The 11,612-nt window shown below is 43.2% G+C and overlaps 1 protein-coding gene across 2 annotated transcripts in view; it reads left to right on the forward strand.

Moving 5' to 3' along the window:
* Positions 1 to 11,104, forward strand: part of LOC120046641 (glutamate--cysteine ligase catalytic subunit-like) — a 45,471-nt gene extending 34,367 nt beyond the window's left edge. For both annotated transcript variants that reach the window (XM_038992031.1, XM_038992032.1), the window contains 4 exons: positions 3,604 to 3,685; positions 3,783 to 3,889; positions 9,544 to 9,664; positions 10,018 to 11,104. In XM_038992031.1, the coding sequence (XP_038847959.1) occupies positions 3,604 to 3,685; positions 3,783 to 3,889; positions 9,544 to 9,664; positions 10,018 to 10,199 (492 nt within the window). In that variant the 3' untranslated portion in view covers positions 10,200 to 11,104. The remainder of the gene's footprint in view (positions 1 to 3,603; positions 3,686 to 3,782; positions 3,890 to 9,543; positions 9,665 to 10,017) is intronic.
* Positions 11,105 to 11,612: the final 508 nt, after the last annotated feature.

Consider the following 11,612-nt stretch of genomic DNA (forward strand, 5'->3'; position numbering starts at 1 on the left):
ATCAAAGTGCTGTACAGAAACCCAGCCTAAAACCCCAAACAGCAAGCAATGCAGGTGTAGAAGCACGGTGGCTAGGAAAAACTCCCTAGAAAGGCCAAAACCTAGGAAGAAACCTAGAGAGGAACCAGGCTATGAGGGGTGGCCAGTCCTCTTCTGGCTGTGCCGGGTGGAGATTATAACAGAACATGGCCAAGATGTTCAAATGTTCATAAATGACCAGCATGGTCAACTAATAATAATCACAGTAGTTGTCGAGGGTGCAACAAGTCAGCACCTCAGTAGTAAATGTCAGTTGGCTTTTCATAGCCGATCATTTAAGAGTATCTCTGCCACTCCTGCTGTCTAGAGAGTTGAAAACAGCAGGTCTGGGACAGGTAGCACGTCCGGTGAACAGGTCAGGGTTCCATAGCCGCAGGCAGAACAGTTGAAAATGGAGCAGCAGCACGGCCAGGTGGACTGGGGACAGCAAGGAGTCATCATGCCAGGTAGTCCTGAGGCATGGTCCTAGGGCTCAGGTCCTCCGAGAGAGAGAAAGAAAGAAAGAAAGAAAGAGAATTAGAGAGAGCATACTTAAATTCACACAGGATAAGACAGGAGAAATACTCCAGATATAACAGACTGACCCCAGCCCCCCGACACATAAACTACTGCAGCATAAATACTGGATGCTGAGACAGGAGGGCTCAGGAGACACTGTGGCCCCATCCGATGATACCCCCAGACAGGGCCAAAAAGGCAGGATATAACCCCACCCACTTTTCGAAAAGCACAGCCCCCACACCACTAGAGGGACATCTTCAACCACCAACTTACCATCCTGAGACAAGAGCGAGTATAGCCCACAAAGATCTCTGCCACGGCACAACCCAAGGGGGGGCGCCAACCCAGACAGGAAGACCACGTCAGCGACTCAACCCACTCAAGTGACGCACCCCTCCTAGGGACGGCATGGAAGAGCACCAGTAAGCCAGTGACTCAGCCCCTGTAATAGGGTTAGAGGCAGAGAATCCCAGTGGAGAGAGGGGAACCGGCCAGGCTCCAGAGTCTTTCCGTTCACCTTCACACTCCTGGGCCAGACTACACTCAATCATATGACCCACTGAAGAGATGAATCTTCAATAAAGACTTAAAGGTTGAGACTGAGTCTGCGTCTCTCATGGGTAGGCAGACCATTCCATAAAAATGGAGCTCTATAGGAGAAAGCCCTGCCTCCAGCTGTTTGCTTAGAAATTCTAGGGACAATTAGGAGGCCTGTGTCTTGTGACCGTAGCGTACGTGTAGGTATGTACGGCAGGACCAAATCGGAAAGATAGGTAGGAGCAAGCCCATGTAATGCTTTGTAGGTTAGCAGTAAATCCTTGAAATCAGCCCTTGCCTTAACAGGAAGCCAGTGTAGGGAGGCTAGCACTGGAGTAATATGATCAAACTTTGTGGTTCTAGTCAGGATTCTAGCAGCCGTATTTAGCACTAACTGAAGTTTATTTAGTGCTTTATCCGGGTAGCCGGAAAGTAGAGCATTGCAGTAGTCTAACCTAGAAGTAACAAAAGCATGGATTAATTTTTCTGCATCATTTTTGGACAAAGTTTCTGATTTTTGCAATGTTACGTAGATGGAAAAAAGCTGTTCTTGAAAAAGTCTTGATATGTTTGTCAAAAGAGAGCTCAGGGTCCAGAGTAACGCCGAGGTTCTTCACATTTTATTTGAGACGACTGTACAACCATCAAGATTAATTGTCAGATTCAACAGAAGATCTCTTTGTTTCTTGGGACCTAGAACAAGCATCTCTGTTTTGTCCGAGTTTAAAAGTGGATAGTTTGCATCCATCCACTTCCTTATGTCTGAAACACAGGCTTCTAGCGAGGGCAATTTTGGGGCTTCACCATGTTTCATTGACATGTACAGCTGTGTTTCATTGACATGTACAGCTGTGTGTCATCCGCATAGCAGTGAAAGTTAACATTATGTTTTCGAATGACATCCCCAAGAGGTAAAATATATATAGTGAAAACAATAGTGGTCCTAAAACGGAACCTTGAAGAACACCGAAATGTACAGTTGATTTGTCAGAGGACAAACCATTCACAAAGACAAATGGTTATCTTTCCGACAGATAAGATCTAAACCAGGCCAGAACTGATCCGTGTAGACCAATTTGGGTTTCCAATCTCTCCAAAACAATGTGGTGATCGATGGTATCAAAAGCAGCACTAAGGTCTAGGAGGACAGATGCAGAGCCTCGGTCTGACGCCATTAAAAGGTCATTTACCACCTTCACAAGTGCAGTCTATGATGGAGTCTAAAACCAGACTGAAGCATTTCGTAAACATTGTTTGGCTTCAGGAAGGCAGTGAGTTGCTTACCAACAGCTTTTTCAAAATTTTTAGAGCGGAATGGAGGATTCGATATAGGCCGATTTTAGCTTTTTTGTATTTTCTGTTTCGAGGTTTGGCTTTTTCAAGAGAGGCTTTATTACTGCCACTTTTAGTGAGTTTGATACACATCCGGTGGATAGAGAGCCGTTTATTATGTTCAAACGTAGGAGGGCCAAGCACAGGAAGCAGCTCTTTCAGTAGTTTAGTTGGAATCGGGTCCAGTATGCAGCTTGAAGGTTTAGAGGCCATGATTATTTTCATCATTGTGTCGAGATATAGTACTAAAACACTTAAGTGTCGCCCTTGATCCTAGGTCCTGGCAGAGTTGTGCAGACTCAGGACAACTGAGCTTTGGAGGAATACGCAGATTTAAAGAGGAGTCTAATTTGCTTTCTAATGATCATGATCTTTTCCTCAAAGAAGTTCATGAATTTATTACTGCTGAAGTGAAAGCCATCCTCTCTTGGGGAATGCTGCTTTTTAGTTAGCTTTGCGACAGTATCAAAAATAAATTTCGGATTGTTCTTATTTTCCTCAATTAAGTTGGAAAATTAGGATGATCGTGCAGCAGTGAGGGCTCTTCGATACTGCACGGTACTATCTTCCCAAGCTAGTCGGAAGACTTCCAGTTTGGTGTGGCGCCATTTCCATTCCAATTTTCTGGAAGCTTGCTTCAGAGCTCGGGTATTTTCTGTATACTAGGGAAATAGTTTCTTATGACAAATGTTTTTAGGGATGCAACTGCATCTAGGGTATTGTGCAAGGTTAAATTGAGTTCCTCAGTTAGGTGGTTAACTGATTTTTGTCCTCTGGCATCCTTGGGTAGGCAGAGGGAGTCTGGAAGGGCATCAAGGAGTCTTTGGGTTCTCTGAGAATTTATAGCATTACTTTTGATGCTCCTTGGTTGGGGTCTGAGCAGATTATTTGTTGCGATTGCAATCATAATAAAATGGTGGTCCGATAGTCCAGGGTTATGAGGAAAAACATTAAGATCCACAACCATTTATTCCATGGCACAAATCTAGGTCCAGAGTATGACTGTGGCAGTGAGTAGGTCCAGAGACATGTTGGACAAAACCCACTGAGTCGATGATGGCGCCGAAAGCCTTTTGGAGTGGGTCTGTGGACTTTTCCATGTGAATATTAAAGTCACCAAAATGTTGAATATTATCTGCTATGGCTACAAGGTCCACCATTTGTTTTAGTGTGTTTTGTCTCGTCTTTGAACAGGTTGACGAAAACATGAAAGTGGCCCAGGAAAGAAATGCAGTGCAAGAGGGCATGTTTTACTTCCGGAAGGATATCTATAAAGGTGAGATGATACAAGTCCAGTGTTTTGAAACCTGGTCAGGGTGTGTGTTGTCAAAATGCCTAAACAGTTTAATGCTTCCTCTTCTCTTGTGTCATAGGCTGTAACCCTGTCCTCGATAGCTCCTCAGTGGCCCAGAACGGCTTGGACAGTGAGGGTGACAATGAGTACATACTGATGAGCATTGACACAATCATCAATGGAAAGGTGCTTATTAATAATAGTTCTAATTTAATATATCTTTCTCCTGAGCCCTTTATTGCAAATCAGGTTTGAGGAGTTCGTAAGGTAACTTTAGTCAACTCTTGAGTTCAAATTTGGATAACCGGTACCACGAAAGTGGCTCACCTTTTAGCCAGGTAAATTTCTATGGCAACAAATCCTTCAGAACTAACCTGCTTCGAACAGGCTAACTCAGAGATAACTACATTTATCCTGAATGAAGTGTCTGAGCTATGCGTTGAAGACTAATTAAATAAGATACAATCTCTGCGAGAGGGAGGGTATCCCCCTTTTTGAGTTTAATATATTTTTTTATGTTAAAATACCTATCACATTACACATTTAGTAATGATAGCATTTGCTTTCCAAACTGTACATTTTTTGCGCAATTGTATTAAAAAAATTGTAAAAGTATAATTGACAGCCCCAACCAACCATAGACATACACTATATATACAAAAGTATGGTGATACACCTTAAAATAAGTGGATTTGGCTATTTCAGCCACACCGTTGCTGAGAGGTGTGTAAAATTGAGCACACAGCCATGCAGTCTCCATAGACAAACATTGGCAGTAGAATGGCCTTACTGAAGAGCTCAGTGACTTTCAACGTGGTACCATCATAGGATGCCACATTTCCAACAATTTCTAGAGCTGCCCCAGTCAACTAAGTGCTGTTATTGTGAAGTGGAAACATCTAAGAGCAAAAATGGCTCAGCCGTGAAGTGGTAGGCCACACAAGCTCAAAGAACGGGACCGCCGAGTGCTGAAGTGCGTAAAAATCATCTGTCCTCGGTTACAACACTCACTACCGAGTTCCAAACTGCCTCTGTAAGCAACGTCAGCACGATAACTGTTTGTCGGGAGCTTCATGAAATGGGTTTCCATGGCTGAGCAGTCGCACACAAGTCTAAGATCACCGTGCACAATGCCAAGCGTTGGCTGGAGTGGTGTAAAGTTTACTGCCATTGGACTCTGGAGCAGTGGAAACGTGTTCTCTGGAGTGATGAATCACACTTCACCATCTGGAAGAATCTGGGTTTGGCGGAAGCCAGGAGAACGCTACCTGCCCCAATGCATAGTGCCAACTTTAAAGTTTGGAGAAATAATGGTTTGGGGCTGTTTTTCATGGTTCAGCCTAGGCCCCTTAGTTACAGTGATGGGAAATCTTAATGCGACAGCATACAATGACATTCTAGACGATTCTGTGCTTCCAACTTTGTGGCAACAGTTTGAGGAAGACCCTTTCATGTCTGCATGACAAAGCGTGGTCCATACAGAAATGGTTTGTCGAGGTCGGTGTGGATGAACTTCACTTGCCTGCACAGAGCCCTGACCGCAACCCTATTGAAAACCTTTGGGATGAATTGGAACGCCTATTACGAGCAGGCCTAATCGCCCAACATCAGTGCCGACCTCACTAATGCGCTTGTGGCTGAATGGAAGAAAGTCCCCACAGCAATATTCCAACAATGGAAAGCCACATACTTTTGGTCATGTAGTGTATAATCCATAATGGCAGTTCCCATTCAAGTCAAGACTGGCAGCCATTGTTAGTGTACCCATGAGTTTAACAGTCAAATTGCCAGGGTGGTTAGAGGTTCCAAAACCCGTCTATGGATTATATGTCTATGGTATCAATGCAACAAGCTGTTCCTCGGGAGTGATATTAGTTGGAAGAAGGTGATCATGCATTGATAAGTACACCAAAGACAGCAATGACGATAAGTAATAAAATAGATTGCATTTCTAAAAGACTATTTCACACCATAGCATGCTGAATTTGCAAGGTAACTGTTCTTTCGTTTTGATTTCAGCACAAATGAAAATGGCACTGACTCATCCATGTTTGATGTTTCAGTAATGTCTCAATAAAGAATTCTGTGTTCGACTAGCAATGTTGTTCAGGCATGTGCAGATACAAGCCTGCTAGATTTAGCTACAGGCCGACGCAGGGTTGCCAGGTCTAGCTAAAACTTTATCCCAATGACCACTCAAAACCCGCACAAGCCTGAAAAGTTTTTTTTTTCTCTCTCGCAGCAAAAGATGACTTGCCACATTTATCCAAAGGTGTCTCCATAATGACCATCTAAATACAACTGGTCAAATTGCTTTACCTTTTTTCTGCATTTCTCCCTTTTGTTATTTGTTCATCACACAAAATGATTTTTTTTTCTTGAACCAGAAGTGATTGATAGTGAATGGTTAAGATGTTTATATAGTGTTAGTACAAGTCACATTGCTCTAAAACAATAGTATTTTCAACTGGAGTATAAAAATCAATAGCGCCAACCTTTTGCTTTTTATTTAATTGAAAAATGTCTTCATGTGTGGCTGCAGCCTGATGTCGCCGTCATCCATCCCTCTGGAGCAAGATGGATAGGAAAGAGATCCATCATGAGTCCAGTACATCAAGTTTTATTCTACTATTAATCAATCATTCACTGCTATTATAATTTTATAGTCCGTAATAGAGTTAATCATTTCTCCTCTGTCCTCACCTATGCGCTGCTGTGTAACACTTTCTCTCTGTCCTCTGACTTCAGCTTTCTGGACAATGTTAGCTAGCTAGCTTGCTACATACAGGACTCCAGACTAACTTTTTCTTTACCGTCCCAGAATCTTCCCGAGGTGCAATTTAAATGTAAACATATTGTATATAAACTCAGCAAAAAAAGAAATGTCCTATCACTGTCAACTGCGTTTATTTTCAGCAAACTTAACATGTGTAAATATTTGTATGAACATAACAAGATACAACAACTGAGACCATAAACTGAACAAGTTCCACAGACATGTGACTAACAGAAATGGAGTAATGTGTCCTTGAACAAAGGGGTGTCAATCAAAAGTAGCAGTATCTGGTGTGGCCACAAGCTGCATTAAGTACTGCAGTGCATCTCCTCATGGACTGCACCAGATTTGCCAGTTATTGCTGTGAGATGTTACCCCACTCTTCCACCAAGGCACCTGCAAGTTCCCAGACATTTCTGGGGGGAATGGCCATAGCCCTCACCCTCCGATCCAACGGATCCCAGACGTGCTCAATGGGATTGAGATCCGTGCTCTTCGATTGCCATGGCAGAACACTGACATTCCTGTCTTGCAGGAAATCACGCACAGAACGAGCAGTATGGCTGGTGGCATTGTCATGCTGGAGGTTCATGTCAGGATGGTCCTACAGGAAGTGTACCACATGAGGGAGGAGGATGTCTTCCCTGTAACACACAGTGTTGAGATTTCCTGCAATGACAACAAGCTCAGTCCGATGATGCTGTGACACACCGCCCCAGACCATGACGGACCCTCCAAATCTATCCCGCTCCAGTACAGGCCTTCATATAACGCTCATTCCTTCGACGACAAAAGCGAATCCGACAATCACCCCTGGTGAGACAAAACCGTGACTCGTTAGAGGAGAGCACTTTTTGCCAGTCCTGTCTGGTCCAGCGACAGTGGGTTTGCGCCCATAGTCGACGTTGTTGCCGGTGATGTCTGGTGAGGACCTGCCTTACAACAGGCCTACAAGCCCTCAGTCCAGCCTCTCTCAGCCTATTGCGGACAGTCTGAGCACTGATGGAGGGATTGTGCGTTCCTAGTGTAACTCGGGCAGTTGTTTCCATCCTGTACCTGTCGCGCAGCTGTGATGTTCGGATGTACCGATCCTATGCAGGTGTTATTACACCTGATCGCCACTGCGAGGACGATCAGCTGTCCGTCCTGTCTCCCTGTAGCGCAGTGTTAGGCGTCTCACAGTATGGACATTGCAATTTATTGCCCTGGCCACATCTGCAGTCCTCATGCCTCTTTGCAGCATGCCTAAGGCACGTTCACACAGATGAGCAGGGACCCTGGGCATCTTTCTTTTAGTGTTTTTCACAGAGTCAGTAGAAAGACCTCTTTAGTGTCCTAAGTTTTCATAACTGTGACCTTAATTGCCTACCATCTGCAAGCTGTTAGTGTCTTAACGACTGTTCCACAGGTGCATGTTCATTAATTGTTTATGGTTCATTGAATAAGACTGGGAAACAGTATTTAAACCCTTTACAATGAAGATCTGTGAAGTTATTTGGATTTTTACGAATTATCTTTGAAAGACAGGATCCTGAAAAAGGGACGTTTCTTTTTTTGCTGGGTTTATTTTTGGGGGGGTTGATATGCCAACATGGCTATGGTCATAGGACCTAGGTCATTCACAGTGATTTTAAAAAGCTAATGAGTAGCCTACTACTGATAGATAAATGCAGCTGTCAACTGACCCAGAAATGTACATTAAAAAAAGAATACTCTAAAAAGGCCAACATTGGAATAATATTTTGCAAAATTGTACAGAAATAATTAACCTACATAGGCTGTAGCCAATATGCATATAACCTATCATGTCCACATCGATACTGATATGGAGGCGCCAGAAAATGTAGCTGAACTTTGAGAAACATAAAGTCTAAAAGCCAGTCATGTTTGACAGTAATGTCGGATAATTAACATCTAAAGGCTTGATTCTGTTGAGATACTCTGTGCATGATTCGTTCAGATCAAATGGGCACGAGCCAATTTAACCATAAACTTAATTGTTCAATACCTGGAGGTTTTACGTCATTTTATAAGGCGAAAATCAGACCATATTCTTTTATAAACACTATAAAATGTGCCATTGATACCAGTATTTTCTATTGTTCTATTGGTTTTCAAATCGACTTCCTTGTCCACCAGGCAAAGGCACATCCTACTCAGATTAGACACCCATACTAGTTGTTGCATCTTTAGATCTCCTCTTTCTAAATTTATAACATATTTTAATCTCTGTCACATGAAAACGCTTGCATGTGCCATGCGTGTTTTAGAACAGTGTGTTCCCGCTAATTGCATTTTGGAACCTTCTCCCGTAGCCTACTGCCGTGTGCGCGTTGCTGCACTTATAATGTGAAGAAATAATATTTTATAAACATTTTAAGATAAACGTTCTGATCTGTTGCATTAGCATTATTGCTTTTAAATATTTGTTGATGGACAGTAGTTGTCCCAGAACTGTCCCAGAATCTGTTTAAACCATCCCAGACATGTTTTTATTTTTTTTGCATCCCCGGGATGACGGGACAACCTTAATTTAAAGCCCTGGCAACATACCAAGTGAGAAAGCACATTCTTCGATCCTCTCTCTGAAACTGTTGGATGACTATTTCTCATTTTCTTACCCTTGCTGTGTTGCCTCTAGTAGGCTAGTGCTAATTACATCGTTTGTTGTTTTCACATCACTTGTCATGACTGCCTCCCTCCCCACCACTCACTGCCTGATAGTCAGCAGTAGCAGGTCACAGTGAAATAAAATAATAATTAAAGAAAAATTCCATGGCAGCTGCGGTGCAATTTAGAAGTGGCCCAAAAACCTGCAACCTCTGACCAATACGTTTTCACCCTGTTACATTGTTTTCAAAGTAGCCCATTTTTGCGGCCAAACCATGGACATGGCGACCCTGGGCGGAAAACGATATCCACCTTCGTAGTATGGATGAAGCCTGACGTGAAATGTGATGCTGGCTAGCTTTCTAAAAGCCTGAGTAGATCTAGCTTGCTTCGTAGGATAACACTCTGCACTCTTGAGTTTCAACTATAACAGTTGTTGTTTCTTATCATTTAGGAAGGAGTTTTTCAAGGGCTGATACCAATCCTTAACTGCTACCTGGAAAACATGGAGGTGGACGTCGATACAAGATGCACCATCCTGAACTACCTGAAGCTCATCAAGAGACGCGCCTCAGGTACAGTATATTTAGCAAATGGACAATGACAATTTGACGCTGGGTTGGGTAACATGTTTTTGTGGGCTATTGTTGTGGCCCATGGGATTATCACATCATTGGTGGAGCTTAGTAAAAGCATGCAGCATTCCAATAGTGGAAGGCACATTTTGCTCCCTGACACTGTCAACAAGGTTTGGTAGTTCTTTGTGCATTAGTGTTGAATCTGAACTGAAGCCACATGAAAATGTATAGGATTATAAATGCCAAACATTAACTTGTTTGTTTTTGGTGTATATCTTAGTGTAACATCTTAATTATCAAAACCCTCAAAAATCATGATATTGCTCTCTTTCTCCTTGTTGCTGATGTAGGTGAACTGATGACCATGGCAAAGTGGATGAGGGAGTTTGTCGACAAGCACACTCAATACAAGCAAGACAGCGTAATAACTGACAAAATAAACTACGACTTACTCCGCAAGTGTGACAGTATCTCAAAAGGAGAGGAGCGATGCCCAGAACTTATTGGAGACCCAGTCAATCGGGGCAAATAAACCAATTGTCACAGCTGTAATCAATGAATTAATGTGTTGTCCATCATCAATGATGCACGTGAAAAGAGAGCCTGAATATCTGGCTGAACAAAGAAGTGGTCCAAACTACACTAAACAAAAATATAAACGCAACATGTAAAGTGTTGGTTTCATGAGCTGAAATAAAAAATCCCACAAATGTTCCGTACGCACAAAAACGTATTAATCTCAACTTTTGTGCACAAATTTGTTTACATCCATGTTAGTGGGCATTTCTCCTTTGCCACGATAATCCATCTACCTGACAGGTGTGGCGTATCAATAAGTTGATTAAACAGCATGATCAGTACACAGGTGTACCTTGTGCTGTGGACGAAAAGAGCACTGTAAAATGTGCCGTCAAGTTTTGAGTGTCCACCAGAGCTGTTGCCAGAGAATTGAATGTTAATTTCTCTACTGTAAGTCTGTCGTTTAAGAGAATTTGGCAGTAAGTCCAACCGGCCTCAGCTGTAGACCATTTGTAACCACGCCAGCCCAGGACCTCCGCATCCGGCTGCTTTGACTGAGAGCAGCCCCCCAGACAGCTGATGAAACTGGGTTTGCACAACTGATTAATTTCTGCAAATAAACTCAAAAACCGTCTCAGGGAAACTAATCTGCGTGCTCGTCACCCTCACCAGGGTCTTGAACTGACTGCAGTTCGGCGTCGTAACCAATTTCAGCAGGCACATGCTCACCTTCAATAGCCACTGGCACGCTGGAGAAGTGTGCTCTTCACGGATGAGTACCGTTTTCAACTGTACCGTGCAGACTGTGTATATGACATCGTGTGTGCGAGCGGTTTGCTGATGTCCACGTTGTGAACAGAGTGCCATGGTGGCGGTGGGGTTATGGTATGTGCAGGCATAAGCTACGGACAACGAACACAATTACATTTTATTGTTGGCAATTTGAATGCACAGAGATACCGTGACGAGATCCCGAGGCGCATTATCGTGCCATTCATCCGCCACCATCACCTCATTTTTCAGCATGATAACGCACAGACCCATGTCACAAGGATCTATATGTACACAATTCCTGGAAGCTGAAAATATCCCAGTTCTTCATGGCCTGCATACTCGCATGTCATACATTGAGCATGTTTGGGATGCTCTGGATCGACGTGTACAACAGCTTGTTCCAGTTCCCGCCAATATCCAGCAACTTCGCACAGCCATTGAAGAGGAGTGGGACAACATTCCACATGCCACAATCAATAGCCTGATCAACTATATGCGAAGGAGATGTCACGCTGAATGATGCATATGGTGGTCACACCAGATAGTGACTAATGTTCTGATCCACGCCCCTACTTTTATTTAAATGTTTAAGTTATCTGTGACCATAATATGCATATCTATATTCCCAGTTGTGAAATCCATGTATTAGGGC

This window comes from Salvelinus namaycush, chromosome 4 (genome assembly GCF_016432855.1).
Source record: "Salvelinus namaycush isolate Seneca chromosome 4, SaNama_1.0, whole genome shotgun sequence".
NCBI classification, from domain to species: Eukaryota; Metazoa; Chordata; class Actinopteri; order Salmoniformes; family Salmonidae; genus Salvelinus; species Salvelinus namaycush.